We start from the raw sequence: 17,540 nt of genomic DNA, 5'->3' as shown, positions 1-17,540 counted from the left end.
TCCATCCTTTACAGAGGAGACCGAGGTGGCAAGTTCTGCATCGGAACATTTTCAAGGGCCGAGTTTGGAATTTAAAGCCCTGATGAGACGTGCGGCTTTGGCAGTGGACATTCCCTGGTGCCCCAGGAAGAGGTTTCGAAAACCCAGCTTATGAGGGAGAAGACCACTAAGCCTGCGGAGATCCTTCCCCTCCTTGATGATTACGTGGACATTGTACAATCCACGTAGAGCCAGCTGGCATCTGCTCCTACGACTTCTAGGCAGGCGGATGCCATGTACCAATTGGTGGGGGCGGAAAAAAAGGGACTGGGATTTTTCCCACCAATAGGCGACTCGGTGTCCAGGCTGGTTCAGGCAGATGCCATATTAGGCCAAGAACCGCTTTTCCCTAATAAACAATGCAGAACAATGGACGCTATACTGAAGAAAGCAGAAACTTCAGCGGTTCTGGCCAATAACGCACAGGTGATCTTAATCCTGTACATAGGATCCTGACGGGATTCCTGAGGGAGCGCTGATCTATGACGGATGTGGAGGAGATGGAGAAATGACAGGGAGCTGCAGTCAGGAGGAGACTTTTAACAGATGGCAGGGGCAGGTCTCCCTCCTGCCAAGCAGGGCCCCTATTGGGCAGCTTTGGTACATACTTTCACTGATTGACAGGTCAGAAGGCTCTTGCCATTAGGTAATGGCTGTCTTTCTATTTCGATTTAAATGTATCACTATCTATTTAAAAGATTAAAAGTTGTTTTACATTGGCCACATTTCTATGAATTCCAATGCTGTATTATGCAACATAATCCTTGTTTTAAAAAAACAGTTATGTATAAATAAATATATGATCGATTTTTGAAATTTGTATTTTATATAAAGTCCACATATCACTGCATAGAATAGTACAGTGTTTTACAGTATTTGGTATGTTATTAAGGAACATAGGATTAAAGATTTCAGAAAAGTACTTTTCACACAAAAGTACAAAAGCACGAAAAGAAAAGTCCCACTGGGAAACGAATGTATCTTCTATTTTGCGGTGCAAACATTAGTTTAACACATAATATTATTATAAGTCTCCTTCCAGTATTCCAAAGTATTCCCAGAGTTTCGAGGTCAATACGCAGTTGCCGCTGGGAAATGAAGTATGCTCATAAGAGTTTTCATCTTGGGTGGGAAGTTTTGTATGGCCAGGAACTATTGTATCCTACTTTTTTTTTTTTTTTTCTACTGTCACTTATACTGTATGGTTATGCTCAGTATCTGCCTATGGTTAATATCTGTTTTTTGTTGCCTGTTTTTTGTAAATGTGTCTGATTTCAATAAAAAATTTAATAAAAAAGTATAAAATGTATGACGACATTTAATGTGTATACATGCCAAACTTGAAATGTCTTGTATTTACACAGTCCTGTATGTTTTTGTATATAATTTGTGTTTATTCTGTAATGAAGAATCACAGATAGTTAAAAAAAAAAGTATCTGTCATGGCTACCATCTAGCACTTCCACTTTTCCCCACTAGATGTTGCCATCACCTTTCCTTATCAGTCACTCCTCCCAGCTCCCTTCAATCCTTCAATTAACATTCCAGGAACCCTTGTGCATTTCTGTGATCACCCCCTGCTCCCATTCGCCCCTGCACCTCTCATCTTGTTTTTCTGCTCCACATTTAAACCCTTCACTCACTCCCAGTCACTGTGAAGTTTTGTCAGTTTACCACTACATTGTTGAGTGTTATGCCCTGTGTCTTATTAGTGCCTTGTTCCCTGGATTCCTTGCCTGACCTACTGACTACAACTTTGGACTTTCCTCATCGCTCGGTTTGCCTGATCGTCCGAACCTTGCCTGTGACCATGACCATGTCACACTTGCACTTGATTGCCCTGTCCTGCCGGTATCTGACCCACACCTGTCTGACCACCTCTACCACACACCATAACTGGGTCCCCCTGTTCCCGTGCCCCGTGGTATGTTACAGAACTTCGCCTCCAAATGGACCCAGCGATGCTGACCACCCTCGCCAACCAGAGGGCCATGCTAGGGGAGCATGAGCGGATGCTCCGGCAGATTGTGACCGCTCTGGACCGAACAGCAGCCTGCCCCCTCGGTGATGGCTGATCCGGCTCCTGCTGCCGCCCCTGCAGCTGCTATCGAGCTGGTCCGGCTGGCTGTCCCTGGGAAATCTGACTCTTCCCCCGACCACTGCAAGGGCATTGTACTGCAGTGCCAGCTGTACTTTGCCCACCTGCCCATGTCCTTCCCCAATGAAGAGGCTAAGATTGCCTTCATTGTCACCCTCCTGACTGGGAAAGCCCTCAGATGGGCTGCTGCTGTCTGGGAGCAACAGGGTGAGCTGACAAGGTCCATGGCTGCCTTGCTAAAACACTTCCTGGATGTCTTCCGTCACCCAGTAGAAGGGAGAGATGCCGGGGAACAGCTCCTTGCACTGTGTCAGGACTCTTTGTCTGCTGCAGATTACGCCCTGATGTTCCGGACCCTGGCAGCGAGCAGTGGATGGTGTGACCGGTCTCGGCTCACCGTTTTCTGCTGAGGACTGGACCAGGACCTGCAAGCTGAGCTTGCCTGCCAAGACCAGGCTTTCACGGTGGAGCAACTCATCCAGCTGGCAGTCAGACTGGACAATCTGATGAAGACGAGGGGAACCTGGTCTACTCCTACTGCGTCTCCTCCGCCTGCCAGCCTCAGCCCTTCACCCAGCTCTGTGTGTGAGATGCAGCCCATGCTGCTGGGCAGAAGGCGCCTGTCCCCCCGATGAGAGACGGAGGAGAGACCAGCAGCACCTCTGTCTGTACTGTGGACAGTCGGGGCACTTCCGGGCTGTGTTTTATATAGGCTGTATTTTTTAAATTTTGATTATGAATGTGAAATTTAATCTAGCATTTAATCTAGCATCTTAACATCCTCGTAATGGAGGAATGAGGGGGAAAACACGTATTATTTTGTGTCTGCTTATAAACAAAAAAGGCTGTTATCTTTGCATATTCGTATAGTTATATTTTAGTTTCTGCTCGTCTACATGTGATCTTGCGTTTTTTGTTTTGTTTTTACTATGTATTTGTGCTGTATGTAGATGCTGAATGAGTTTAATTTTGATGGTTAAATATGGTTTCAAATACAGCAGTAAAGCTTGCAAATTAAGGACATAGTCCGCCATGGTGGTGATTATTATTGCCATGTGTTTCTCGACTTCTATTTCATGCTTGGGAACGCCCACATCCAGTGACGTCAGCGTTCGGTACCCAAACCGGTGATTTAAGGCCGGTTCGCTAAAAGTTCAGCTGGTTCCCAAGCCGAGCACCAGCTCCGGCTGATGAGTTCAAACTGCTCAGTCAATGAAAATAAAAGTGTGCGTAGCTGCTAAACTTTTTTTTTTTTTCCTTTCTTGTACTAAGTATGATTGAAGTCTGACATTTTACAGCATCCATTTCACACCTGAAAATTGCATTGTGAACGAGACCAGGTAACTTTATTGATTATCTGAATTGTGCATTATAATGATATAAATTTAACCGAAGCAGGTTTCCTTTCCAATCAATGCATTTTTAAAACGACCAGCTGTTTACTATCCAAACCGAAATGCGATTATATTGAGCTGAGCAGTACAATCACAAATGCCGGCATTGGAGGTAACAACTGGGACGATGCAGAAATTAAAGCACTGTTTACAACGTGGATGGAAGATAAACCAAAGGAAGTATGAGCGCTGCTGTCTGAGTATATAACTATAGAAGCGATCAGAGACTTCTTTCAACGGCTATCAATCATTCGCCTGACCAAGTTAAAAGGAAAATAAAAATGCAAAGTTCAGACTTTTAAAATGACAACAAATGCAGTGGAGTCCAGAGAAAGGGTTGCACGTTTTTCCGAGGAACTAAGAAGAAATTCTGAGCAGCAGCTTGGATTGCATGGGACACATCGACCTGCAGCAAACTGCACCAAAGAGACGGACACTTCTGAAGTACTACTGTAATATATTATTTGTGTGTATGTAATACACATTTTCAGATTATAAATCTCAATAGGCTCTTGATAACTAATGGATATGATTTCGTGTGATTTAATGTAGATGTCCTACTAAATGTGCTTCGCTTTCGGGTGAATTGTATAACAGCACTTTTAGTCTTGCAGAACCAAAGACAGACATTTGAAAAGGGAAATATATTTGATTCCCCATTGAACAAGCACATTTTAAAATTATATTAGAAATCTTTGCCTGCAAAGGGTAAAGATTACTTTCAAAGAAAATATAGAACCGATCAATAGCCTATATACACCGATCAGCCATAACATTATGACCACCTGCTTAATATTGTGTAGGTCCCCCTTTTGCCGCCAAAACAGCCCTGACCCATCGAGGCATGGACTCCACTAGACCTCTGAAGGTGTGCTGTGGGATCTGGCACCAAGAAATTTGCAGCAGATCCTTTAAGACCTGTAAGTTGCGAGGTGGGGCCTCCATGGATCGGACTTGTTTGTCCAGCACACCCCACAGATGCTCGATTGGATTGAGATCTGGGGAATTTGGAGGCCAAGTCAACACCTTGAACTCATGATTCATCAGACCAGGCCACCTTCTTCCAATGCTCCTTGGTCCAGTTCTGATGCTCACGTGCCCATTGTAGGTGCTTTCGGCAGTGGACAGGGGTTAGCATGGGCACCCTGACTGCTCTGCGGCTACGCAGCCCCATATGCAAAAAACTACAATGCACTGTGTGTTCCGACACCTTTCTATCAGAACCAGCATTCACTTTTCAGCAATTAGAGCTATAGTAGCTTGTCTATTGGATCGGACCACACGGGCCAGCCTTCGCTCCCCACGTGCATCAATGAGTGGTACTGACCACTGCAGACTGGGAACACCCCACAAGAGCTGCAGTTTTGGAGATGCTCTGACGCAGTCGTCTAGCCATCACAATTTGGCCCTTCTCAAAGTCCCATTTTTTTTTTTTGCCCATTTTTCCTGCTTCTAACACTTCAACTTGGAGTACAAAATGTTCACTTGCTGCCTAATATATCCCACCCACCGAAAGGTGCCATGAGACCGAGATTATTAGTGTTATTCACTTCACCTGTCAGTGGTCATAATGTTATGGCTGATCGGTATATATAGTAACAGACCTTTGTTAAAGGGGCTACAAATTAATGCAATAAGTAGCATTAATTTTGTTCACCCAGTGGGTCCGGAATAAATTAAATTAATAGTTAAAGGAGAGGAGGGAAATTTCACTCCAGGACACCAGCAGCATCAAGTCGTAGTAACTATTTATCATCGAGAAATCAAGTATTAAAATCAAAGCCAAGCATTCGGACCGGTGCAAAGATCTCAGCTTCAGGAAGGAGCAAACACAAATCACCCAAGTACATTCCCAAACCAAGAAAACATTAAATCAAATGTCATCCAACAGATTCTTAATAAAACAAATACAATAAATCACCCATATAAAACAACCAATATGCACACAAACCAAGCAAGATAAACCAAATAAAACCACAACAAATCAATATAAAAGAAACAAACCCCACCACAATCTGGATGTGTCTGCTCCTTCCTGATCGCACAACTCAACACACTATAAATCGTAGAAGCTTTAAAATAAACAATTAAGAATAAACAATTAAGAATATAAAATGTTCTAGTTACTCTTTAATAATTTAAAAGAAAGGGAGATGCTTCCCTAGCGTCTACCCCTTTGTCAATCTCTTGTCAATGTCTCAAGGTGAGCACCACACTCCTCCTGTCTTCACCATTGCCCATCCTTTTAAAGTGCACATCAGTAATCGTGTCCAGCTATCCCAATGTTTAATCAAGCAATTAAGGGGTTCAAAGTCCATTACTATATATATATCAATATTAATACATTGTGATTATAAATACATCGCATACACCTGTAAGCATTCCTAATGTCATGCATTACTGGTTTGTTTGAGCAGATTTGTTTAATTCCCGGCATGCATTTAATTTAGGCCTCCTTTTCGCCCACACATGTGAATGGAAACCGCAAATGTGAACGGGGTCTCTTACAAAAGCCAGACTAAATTTGAGGCGGCCCAGGGCTGGCCTAATAAGTGTGAACGGGGTCAAAGATCCTATATCTTGCCGTAGAGACCGCAACTACCGTATAACTTCCTGAAAAGTAGTGTCAGTTTTTTTTTTATGAAAGAGATTTACGTTCCACTCCGCCTTTACAAAACAATTATCAAGCCATTATCTTTTTCAATGACTTTATAAAACAACTGCATTACACGTGACATCCAGGAATTTGGTATATTTTGTACAACACTTCTGGAGGGAAAAAAAGTCTTAGTCATAAGGTTATTCATAATGAACTGCAAATGTGCATGTCTTCTATATATAAGTGAACATTTTCTATTATGGCTATGAATCAAGACATCTGGTTAGACTGTACTTGTAATTTAGCAGTTTATTTCCCTGAGTGGTTCCACACTCCTATAATTTTGTACTTTATATAACTGTTTCATTATACTGCTTACTTTTACATTGCTAGTACTCGTGTTGTTTATTTGTGATTTCCCATATGCCCCCTATATGTCATTTTTAAAGATTATAATTTTTGAGTTCTTTAATTTGACTAAATACATAGATTAAATACACAGTGTTGTGTGGTCTAAAATGTTTTATATTTGTTAGTGTTTAAGTACCCACAATACTTCAGGTACAGCCATGAACCAGCCACAACCCCTGCTCATTGGATCAGTGCACCAGTGATGGACTGGACCAGGGTTTCCCCCGCCCTGCTGGTTTTCGTTCCAACCGAGGTCTCAATTGCTTAATTGAACTTATAATTTACTAAATCAGTCTTTTCATTATTTCAAACAGTAGGGGGGTTTAATTAAGTAAAGAATTGTATAAATCACTTATTAAAGAACAAACTCGTTTATTTCCAAATTTAATTCTAAGTAGAGTGTTACTTCAATTAAGGTTCAATTAAGCAATTGAGAGCTCAGTTGGAACAAAAACCAGTAGGGTAGGAGTTACTCCAGGTCCAGGTTTGGGAACGCCTGGCCTGGACTATTTGGAGTTCCCACTGGGCTGGTGGAATTAGGGGCCAGGGTACCAATGGAGGAAAAATTTCTCAAGGAGTTTATTATTGACACCATGGCTGTACTGGTCCTTTCACCACCCCTGCAGTTGAGAGTTTTTACTGGATTACTTTTCTGAACCACTTTTTCAGTAACTGCCATAATCACAACAATTCAACAACCCAGCTCTAATTAAAGAGCACAGCCAACAGATACATTGTTATTTTGCTAACCCCATAATTAAGATTTAGATTTAAGCTAAACTTATTCTAAAAAGCTAAATATGTATTAAATCAGAGCTTTATGATTTAAGTAATTTCAAAGTGAGAAATGTAGTGTGTAAACCCCAGAATTAGGAATAAGTTAAGTATAACAGCATTTTTTTTCTTTAAATTGAGATTTAACATTTAAATATTCATTTTAAAATATTTATAAACATGGAAAAAATGATTATTTAATACATTTGAAAAAAAAAAAGTTAAATCTGTGGAAAAAGGCACCCACAAAAATGCACTGTTGCCAATAATTACTAAAAATATGCTTTCAATAGTCACAAGTTCTATGCTTTCCATTTGATCAAACTAACTGTACCCCTTCCACACAACACAATATTTTCTATAATAGTTTATTTCTCTTGACAAAAGGACTGATCTATTTTAAAGTGAAAGGATAATACAACCAATCCTTATTCACCCATCAGATTTAAACAAAGCTTAATAAATCATTCAGCTCACCTATATACATTTACCTGCTCTTACAATTACATGGAAAATAAAACATTTGCTCTTTAGTTCAGTTTGTCTTTAAAAACATTAAAAAAAACTAATTGCATTAAAATGTAATCTCTGCTCCAATATATTCTTGTTTTAAGACATTGCCTTGTTAATGCACCAACAGCTGAAAACTTTTTTCTTAATTACCTTAAATTATGTAATGTCTATTAACATGTTCAAAAAGCTAACAATTTGAGAACAAGTCCATCAGTCTTGTACTTTCATTTTTCATTAGGATTCACATTATTGGCTATTCATCCTCAGCCTCCTGTGTGGGTCTGTCAGTGGGCTTTGATGTGCCCGCACATGTGTTTCATACATTTGCAGTTGAGAACAGCCATGTGATGTGTGAATTTGCAGGTGTTTCTTAAGCTCAGATGCAGTAATTCACCTTTTTTACACAGAGTATAGCTATATGGTGAGACTGTGTGAGTTTGGTAAGTCTCAGATTTCCTGATGTAATGAAACCTTTTCCACACTGAACACAGCTGTAAGGTCTCTCTCCTGTGTGAATTATCTGGTTTAACTTAAGGCTCCTTGACTGGCTGAATTTGTTTCCACACTGAACTTAGCTGTATAGCCTTTCTTCTCTGTGGATGTGCTGGTGTATTTTGACATTGCGAGCAGTAATTATACACTGTGCACAGTAACTACAGGGTCTCCAATTAACTCTTCTGTGTTTTTTGTTCAGAATGTAGCACTGGGGTTTAATGTTAAGAGTCTCTAGGTCATTATGCTGCTCTGAAACAGTATCCATTTCATCCAACTGCATTTTTGTGTGCTCCCATTTTGTGATAGATCCAGCTCTGTTTAGCTTTTGTGGAACGTTCCTTGGATCCAGATTACTGAGTGCCTCTCTTCTGTGCTCAGATCCTGTTGGATTGTGTCTTTGTGTGACATACTCAGGTCCTGGCTCTGCCATGTGGACTGGCTCCTCCTTCCTGTGCTTCTCACTGATTTTCCCAGTGCCTGGCTGTGGGCACTTTATCCTGCATCACACTGGAGCCCCATCCACCTTCCCAGTGCTGCTACTTCCCAGTGTGATTACTGTCAGCAATTCTTGTTATTAATATACAAAACCACAACTATGGCAAATACAAAAGCAAAAGACAAAAGTCCAAAAGTATTGATGTGCCTGAAAAGGGGAAAGAGAGGTAATTCTATAGTTTTTCTGCTATCCAGGAACTTATTACCTAACACATTTGGACAAACAGTGAGAATACATGTTGGAATTTGACAACACATATTTAAATATGTTTTACAGCTCACCAGTGCCTTGGCTAAGACCAATTCAAAACTCTGACCTGACAGAGAATTGCAAACTACAAACGGCTATAAAAAGTCACATTTTGATTTTGCTAAATGCAATAAGTAGATTCTGAAAATAAATTACACCATGATCAGGTAAATATCTGCAATTTGCGAGTCAATGCAATGGTTTGATCTCGTCCTTTGTCTCGTTATGACTGACATCAAACTGAGTTTAACATTCAAATCATACACAACTTCATGGTGCATGTGTAGAGATGCAAAACTGAGCTCACTTTGCTAAGATTAAGAGACTAAAAGTTCCCATCATGTCCATCCAATTGTATGGTTTAAAGCTTGGTATATTTCTGAGCAATACGTGCAGTACTAGTAGCCTAAAGTATTTTATAGTTTAGATATACAGTATATATATTAAACAATTTGCTGTAGTAAGAACTTTAGACAATAAATGCATTAACGTCATTCACTATTTAAAACGTCTTTCTAATTTATTAAAAACATTTTTACTTTTAATTTTTGGGCAAAATTACATACAATTTACAAATAAATACATATATTAAATGAAAAGGTCACAGAGTGTGGAGAAAATATACAGTTTAATTATTTAGGTTCTTTAATAAATGTAACCCACTTCAACTTTTCAAAGACTTAAGTTTGATTGTACACAGCGCAGATTTTATTATATGATAAATAAATGTGATAATATTCACTAACAAAAATACACTGATATATTTGGGACAATTATTGTTAGATTTACAGCATTCACTTTACCTTTTTGTACAACACCACTCAAAGTAATGAGATTAGACACGTATGTGTTGTCATCTCATCAGAAATAAACGCGGACATGAGAAAAGTAGATGCTTCTCCAGCGCCGCGCTGCCGAGCTCAACGCTCACGACACGCACACTCTGCCGAGGTTTTGTAGCGCACGTTTGCGCAGATCTGCAGAAGTGCGCAGATCCCATTGGTGGAGCAGCGCAGACCCGCGCAGAGCTGCGGACATCGGCGCCACGTGAACGATCCAAATTCTGCACAGACACGACTGCGGGCTTATAACAAATATATATATAATATGACGATCTTATGCAAGTCATAATACTTTAATTAATTCAGTCATTTAAAAGATCGAATCTATTAATCACATTCTAATAACTTAACAGTCGTATTTATAGTATACGCTACGTATTCTATCGGCAAACTAACCTTAGTAACACAATCACAACATTGTATCTATATTTATAACGGTCTACATTTGAAATACTTTTCACTGTTGCATGATATACATGACGGTTATTGCATAATTTGTACCTTTAATAGATATGAATGTGCTGGAAGCTGAAAATGCACTTTTCCCAATTACATTTAACCCGCTCTCTTCAAAAGAAATGGATGTAAATCGTTACGTTTATTTCTATAGTTTCAGTCACATTTTCAGTGGAATTGACGCGGAATAGCTACCCGGGGGCTCCCATCATGCTTTTGTCCGCTCCGCGCAGTGTCGTTCACAGCTGTCCGGACCGCCGCCTCCCTCTCTCTGTCTGTTTGTCTGTCTGTCTGTCTGCCTGTCTGTAGTCTATCAGACAGATCTGAGCTCAGCATCTTGAGTTTTCATTTCCAGCGTGGCTACAAAACCACGCGAGACTTGTTTGCAGATCTCGGAGGGCGAGAGAGAGAGAACGAACGAACGAACGAACATGGAGGAAAAGGAGAAATCTGCAAACAGTCGCTGTGTTGAATCTCGGGTTTCCTGTGAGGCTCCACTTGAAGGACCGAGGAGAGGCGATTTTGGTAACTTGTTATTGTTATCAGTAACGTCATGCCGTTGTTCATTGTTAAATGTCAAACCTATGTAGAAATATTTCAGTAAATCTGATTTCTCTTAGATGATCCCTCGCCACTTCAGCTACACTATGCAATTTAGCGACAGTCCCTTAAGCGGCGCATGCGTCATAGACTGTGTACCTGCAGACGCCGCTAGTTATTATGTTGCAGGTTGTGTGCAAGACCGTCCAGTAATGTGAGGGTCCGTTTAGGAATTATTATTATTGCACACACACACAAACCTGAAACATTCACACATAACTATTTTCAGTCATTCAGAGTTGGCCTTGAACACATAGGTTTGCTAACATACTTGCATATTTGTTCACAAACGAGGTTCAAACGTTTTCATACCCTAAACGTTCAAATCCAATAATATTTGGACCGAAATGTTTTTAGGATATCTATCGCTGATCGTCTTGGTGTTTCATAGTTGCATGTATTTATCCCCCAAAAATCTAAACTGACTGCACAAACTTTTTCTCTCTCTAAAATCTACTTTTTGTTACATTTCAGGTATAAATAAATCTGAAGGGCACTGTACATTTACAATTAGTGATATGCAACTGTGTGGAAATACAAGTAGATGTGACATAATTGTTTTACACCTTTTCCTATTAAAAAATAAAGTGAGGTTCAGAGAGGTAGGAGTTGGTATTAAGAGTGATTACTGTTTTAAAATATTTCAACAAGATCAAATAAATGCTTTACTAATGCTTCCAAGTGAGACTAAAAAACTCATTTGCAATAATATTTATTTACCCGATTGTTCTGATAGTGTGTACAATACAGTATGCACACCATTTTTTATTTATTTTTTCAATCCGAAACACACAAGTTTAATCATGCCAAGAGATTGACTGGCAATAGAAAATTGCCCTCCATGAAAGGGTCCCACTCAACCAGTGTTAGATGCTCTTACACTTTGTTTGGAACCAAGCAAAGTTGTTTACAGTGACTGGTATCAGAAATACCATTGGCTAGAATACAACAAAAACAGCAGAGCAATACTACTGAATAGCTATGTAGAGCAGTACATTAAAGTACACTTGCATTTAAAAAAATGTAGGATGCCCTATAGATGTAGTTAAAATCATTAAATACCAACCATTTGTAATAATTTGTTTTCAGATTGTGCCCCCCAAAATATTTAGCTGCATGATGCCCCTGATTGTTAGTGTGCAATCCCTTTTGCTACAACTAACTTGCACTTGCAGACATCAACATGTTAACCCCTAATTATCAGTTAGTTCAGCTGTCTCCAAATAGACGTTATCAGTAGACTTATCTTACTGTAGTTTGATTTAGCCTTGGTATATTAATAAGATTAGTTCACAGCCAGTACCAAATGTATACTACAGAATGACCATCAATGACTATCAGCAGTGAGATCCAAATTTCATTGTGCAGGAAACAATGGGAAACACTCCTGTAACCCCAACAGCTGTTTTGTCTTCTAACTAGTGTCTTGTAACTTGGCTTATGGGTTTGATCTCTCCACTTGTTGGCCCCTCTTTGTATATGGCGGACAAGTTCTTTACATTTTAAAACATATCCAAATCAATGCAGCACCTAGAAATAGCCAGGAAACTGAAAAGCATTTAGAACAGAGCAGAGTAAGATATTAACCAGCATTCAACCTGAGGCAGCTTTTGGTTTATTTGGCTACAATGTTAATGTACATATACTACAAAACAATCAGGAAGGTAACGATAAAAAAACACAACAACAAAAAAATACTAAAAAACAAGGAGCACAAATAATCAGATCACAATCTTTTTTGTAAAAAAAAAAAGGAAAAAAATGTACCTTGTCTAATTCTTCAGTAGACACTGTTTATTTTCATTGCATAAGCTACAAAATAGCTTTCCACCATCGTTGTGCAGCTCTTTGTGGTAATGTGCTGTAGATTCTGCTATATGGTTTGCTAATTTCAATTTGTTTGAAGAGCTTGCAGATGCCTCTGCATGGCTTATGCTGCCATAACATACAACTAGCAATTATTATTATTATTATTATTAATAATAATAATAATAATAATAATAATAATAATATTTATTTCTTAGCAGACACCCTTATCCAGGGCGACTTACAAAATATAAGTGCAATACAAAGTGCAAAAATACAGTTCAGTACAAGGCATAAAACATTACAAATTCCAATGTACATAATAAAGTGCAATTCAAAGCATAATACATTTTACAAATTCCAATTTACACAAGTGAATACAATAAATGAGGTCTTACATCCTGGATTGTAAAAGCTAATTGTGGACAAGATGTTAGGCCACAGTCAAGGGCCACAGGAAAGGGAGCATAGGGGAAATCAAAATAATACGAGTACTAGTAACGCAAGAAGTATGATAAAACGCAAAGTGCTATCTTACAGGAGAGTAAAGGACTAATATTACAAGTACTGTCTGAAAAGATGTGTCTTGAGTAAGCGCCAGAAGGGGGTCAAGGACTCTGCTGTTTTGACTTCAGTGGGAAGGTCGTTCCACCACCTAGGGGCCAGGGATGAGAAGGAGCAGCTCTGGAGGAAGGAGAGTGGAGAGGAGGCAGAGTTAGTCTTCTGGCACCGGAAAACCGCAGGGGTCTGGAGGGGATGTATGGGGAGACGAGTGACTGCAGGTAGCTTGGTGCAGTGTGGTTGAGACAGCGGTAGGTGAGGGTCAATGTCTTGAACTGTCGAGTCGAGTACTTGGTGAGGGAGGGTCAGATTCAGTGTTAGTTGCTGCCCATGTGATATCTAATTAGAGTGGAAAGTACAAATTAAGTTGTATTTTTTTTAATACTGAATTTTGGGATGAATGGTGTTTCTGGGTAATTTAGTTTAGGTGCTGTAATACCCCCAAAACTATTTGAGCTACAGGGACTATATGTTTCATCATTGTAACCTGGCAGTCAGAATAATGATGGTCTCGATGTGGCTCAGCCTACTGTTCTGCTATTGTATGAAGAGGAAGATGGACAAATGGAAGCAGCAGCAGCAGCAGCATTTAAAAGCAGCTTAATTGTTAAAGCAGTGAGGGGCTGTGCTGTATGGGGCTGTTGCTGTAGTTGACAGTGCTGCCCTGCTTGGCACTGTAGGTACACACTTCGAAGTCAGCATTTTTTTGGTCCCATGGGAATGTCATGTAAGTATGTCAGGTAGTGATATGCTGTATGATTGTCATTACTATATAAATGACATTTAGTATAATTTAGTTAATTAAAACCATGTGTTTGTCTAGTTGACTAAATTAATACATTTGTATTAGTTTAGTAGATTATACAATACTACCTTAGTATTGTATAAGAACATTGTTGGGAAATATAAATTTAGGACACAACTAATAGCCAGGATGACAAGTAGTGGGTGAATTAATGTAAATGGACAGCTAGGCTGATGTTGGGAATTGTTGACAGTATCTGGATCATCCTCTTACTGGATCTACCATTACATGTTGCACAGTAAATTATTATACATACCATTATACCATACTTTTTCCCTGCACAACTTACACATTCCTGGTCACAAATTAAGTTGACTATTAACAGATTTATTGAAGTGTCAGTATATCTATTGTTCACGCAATCTGTTTGTCACATTATTTGGAGGAGAGAGAGATATATCAAACTCCTTTTGTGAAATGTGGTTTGTGTAGTCTCTTCAGAGCAGGGAACTTTTGTAATTTGGCACTTTTGTTGGACTTCACTGTTGTACTGGAGCTGCTATAAGTATCTTGTCTTCCATCTCTTACAGCAGATGTAGGGCCCAGTGATCTCCATGAAGGTGGGGAAACAATTCCCACTGGCCATCAGCTCTGCAAGGAGGAGTGGGCCTCCAGTCAGTGTGTGGAGGAGCTCAGTGGATTGGAGCCTGTTCACATGGCAGAGCCAGGATCTGAGCATGGCACACACATACAGAATCCAGCAGGATTTGAGGATACAAGTGAGGGACTCTGTAATCTAGATCCAGATAACATTGCAGAAAGTCTTGATGAAATTGGACCTGTCATTAAGCTGGAGCAAATAGAAGTAGAGATGAGTGAACAGCACACTGACCTACAGACTCACCACATTAGACCCCAGTGTTTTCATAATGAACTGCATGATCCTTCTTTAAGATCTCTTCACATGAATACACAATATACTATATTGGATTGTATCACTTATAAGACAGAGAATGAGCCACAGAGTATTAAAGATGAAAACACAGGAATTGAACTAGATATCTCCCAGCTGGAACAATATAGAGAGGACTTGGGACAACAGCCAGATCAAAGGATTCCTCTTCAGGAGTTTATGAAGCCTTGCTCGGTCAGAGTGGAGAGACTATCATTACAACACACACATAAAAGCGTCCATGTTTGCAGTCCACTGGCAGTGAACAACAACACAACAGAGTTCACTAGAGACTCTGAGGGCTGTAATTACTGTGCACAGTGTGGAAAGAGCTTCCTAGGATCTCGGCATCTCAAAATACACCAGCGTATCCACACAGGAGAGAGACCATTCTACTGTACTGAGTGTGGGAAAAGCTTCAGCAGGCCAGACATCCTTAAATCACACCAGAAAATTCACACAGGAGAAAGACCTTTCACATGTGACCAATGTGGGAAGAGTTTCACCGGATCAGGATACCTGAATGTGCATTACCGAATTCACACAGGAGAGAAGCCATTTAAGTGCATTCAGTGTGGGAAGAGTTTCATTAGATCATCCACCCTTACATCACACGTGCGCATCCACACAGGAGAGAAACCGTACAGCTGTGGACAGTGTGGGAAGAGTTTTGTACAGGCTGCACATCTTAATTCACACCAGAGAATTCACACGGGAGAAAAACCTCACAGTTGTGATCAGTGTGGGAAGGGTTTCACTAGATCACACCACCTGAAACTTCATTACAGAATTCACACAGGAGAGAAGCCATATAACTGCAGTAAATGTGGGAAGAATTTCTTCAGTTCAACAAAGCTTAATAGTCACTTGCTCACCCACACAAAAGAAAAACCATATAGCTGTGCTCAGTGTGGGAAAAGGTTCCGCCAAGCATGGGGCCTTAAGACACACCAGAGAATTCACATAGCAGAGAAGGATGAAGACCTGACAGCTGTGCTTAGTGTGGAAAATGTTTCATTTATTCAATCTACCTTGAATCACACCTGCATACCCACACAGTAGAGAAGCCATATTGCTGTGATCAATATCAGAAAAGATACTTCCATTCCAATACAGCAGAAAACTGTTAGAAGAGAAAAAGTATAACTGTGATCAGTTGTGTTCAGTGGTGTTTCAGTATATCAATTGTATCATCGGATTGTGTCATACTTCTGTTGTGAATACTATTTTTGTTGTAATTGCATTACACATTATCCTCATGGCTATCATAGCATTTCACTTCAAAAATTCAGAGGAGGCAACTATTTCAGTCCTGTTGAAATCTGTTCATTTCACTGCCTGTCTCAATGTAGTATATCCTTGTGTTGTTTTCCTTCTGGCTTCTGCTACTGAGAGAACTGTACCCCCTCTATGCAGGCTGTGGTCCTCCACCATTGCCAGCACGATCAGGGTGCTAGTGAAGTGTCCTTAGGTTATTATTATGGGCATATATATTATTAGTATCTCTCCATTTGTATTACAAGTTTACTTCTTGCTTCCATAAAATATTTTATTTTGCTAGTCTGGGTTCATTTAATGAAAATAAAACATGCTCTACTGATTTAAGGAACTCCCGGTTTGCAAATATAGTTCATTTGTTGTCACTGACACTACACAATCCTAATACAAAAAAATTGTGACACCAAATATAAGGGATACAAATAATAATTGCTATATTGTTTTATTCATCCCATCTATTATTTCAATACAATACAATACAATTTGAAAGACAGATTTATGTTCTTCTTAAACCCTTGTATTATACAAGTGTAACCTACTAATAATTGAAGATTGGTTATGAAAAGTGTAATTTTGTTTTACTGTACTGTGAGCTTTGAAGGAGGACATTAAGTGTTCCTTTTATATCATAAAAACAGGTTATATTTCATACTAAGAGTCTGGTCATTTTTGTTATAGTTAGAAGACCTATTTCTCCATATTTTAAGGCATAATATGTTGGTATATTTTCCTGTTTCTTTTGTTTTTGCAGGACACAGGTATATTCCACTCTACAGTATATGAATAAAGCAGCAGTTTTGCATTCATAGTCCTCCTTTTTCATTTGTTTGGCTTTGTGTGTCTTACAATGTTGTTTGAAACTGCAATATATTAGGCAGGAATGTGGAGTAGTAGTTAGGGCTCTGGAGGTTTGTGGGTTCAATCCAAGGTGGGGGACACTACAAAGGACACTTTGAGCAAGGTACTTTACCTAGTTTGCTCCAGTAAAAACCCATCTGTCAAGAATATACAGTATAAGTACATTGGGTACAGCAAGGCAAAACTAATGTGAAGACATCATTGATAAGTCAGTCTTTTGAACCCTTGTCCAACTCCACACACCAGAGTAGCCAATGGCAGCGGCCTATTACCATACAAGGTGACAATGAATAGCAATGACAAATTGTATCATTATCATCACTGTATCATACAATTATATAAATTGTATAGGGTTTGCATGGAGTTATAGGCTA

At 39.6% G+C, this 17,540-nt stretch overlaps 1 protein-coding gene and 1 long non-coding RNA gene across 3 annotated transcripts; one reads left to right on the top strand and one right to left on the bottom strand.

Annotated features, from left to right (window-relative positions):
- Positions 1–5,637: 5,637 nt before the first annotated feature.
- On the bottom strand, positions 5,638–10,732 carry LOC136711570 (uncharacterized). Of its 2 annotated transcripts, XR_010804746.1 has the most exons (3): positions 10,562–10,732; positions 9,872–10,131; positions 5,638–8,966 (listed from the first exon to the last, which is right to left on the bottom strand). It is a non-coding gene; the product is annotated as an uncharacterized LOC136711570 (long non-coding RNA). The 2 variants fall into 2 exon arrangements; XR_010804745.1 differs by having other exon boundaries at positions 9,872–10,654.
- Positions 10,733–10,779: 47 nt separating this feature from the next.
- Positions 10,780–17,112, top strand: LOC136711566 (zinc finger protein 3). The gene is made up of 2 exons (XM_066687901.1): positions 10,780–10,891; positions 14,669–17,112. The coding sequence occupies exons 1-2, from the start codon at positions 10,798–10,800 to the stop codon at positions 16,090–16,092; spliced, it is 1,518 nt and encodes a 505-aa protein (XP_066543998.1). The 5' UTR covers positions 10,780–10,797; the 3' UTR covers positions 16,093–17,112.
- Positions 17,113–17,540: the final 428 nt, after the last annotated feature.

The sequence above is a fragment of the Amia ocellicauda genome, chromosome 16 (genome assembly GCF_036373705.1).
Source record: "Amia ocellicauda isolate fAmiCal2 chromosome 16, fAmiCal2.hap1, whole genome shotgun sequence".
Taxonomy (NCBI): Eukaryota; Metazoa; Chordata; class Actinopteri; order Amiiformes; family Amiidae; genus Amia; species Amia ocellicauda.
The sequence above is the reverse complement of the archived record's forward strand: the minus strand, read 5'-3'. Positions and strand labels throughout refer to the sequence as shown.

Excerpts from the sequence above, each read along its gene's own strand:
- LOC136711566 (XM_066687901.1), top strand. The coding sequence starts at position 10,798 with ATGGAGGAAAAGGAGAAATCTGCAAACAGTCGCTGTGTTGAATCTCGG. Across the intron at positions 10,892-14,668 it reads ACCGAGGAGAGGCGATTTTG|CAGATGTAGGGCCCAGTGAT; the intron begins GTAACTTGTTAT and ends CATCTCTTACAG.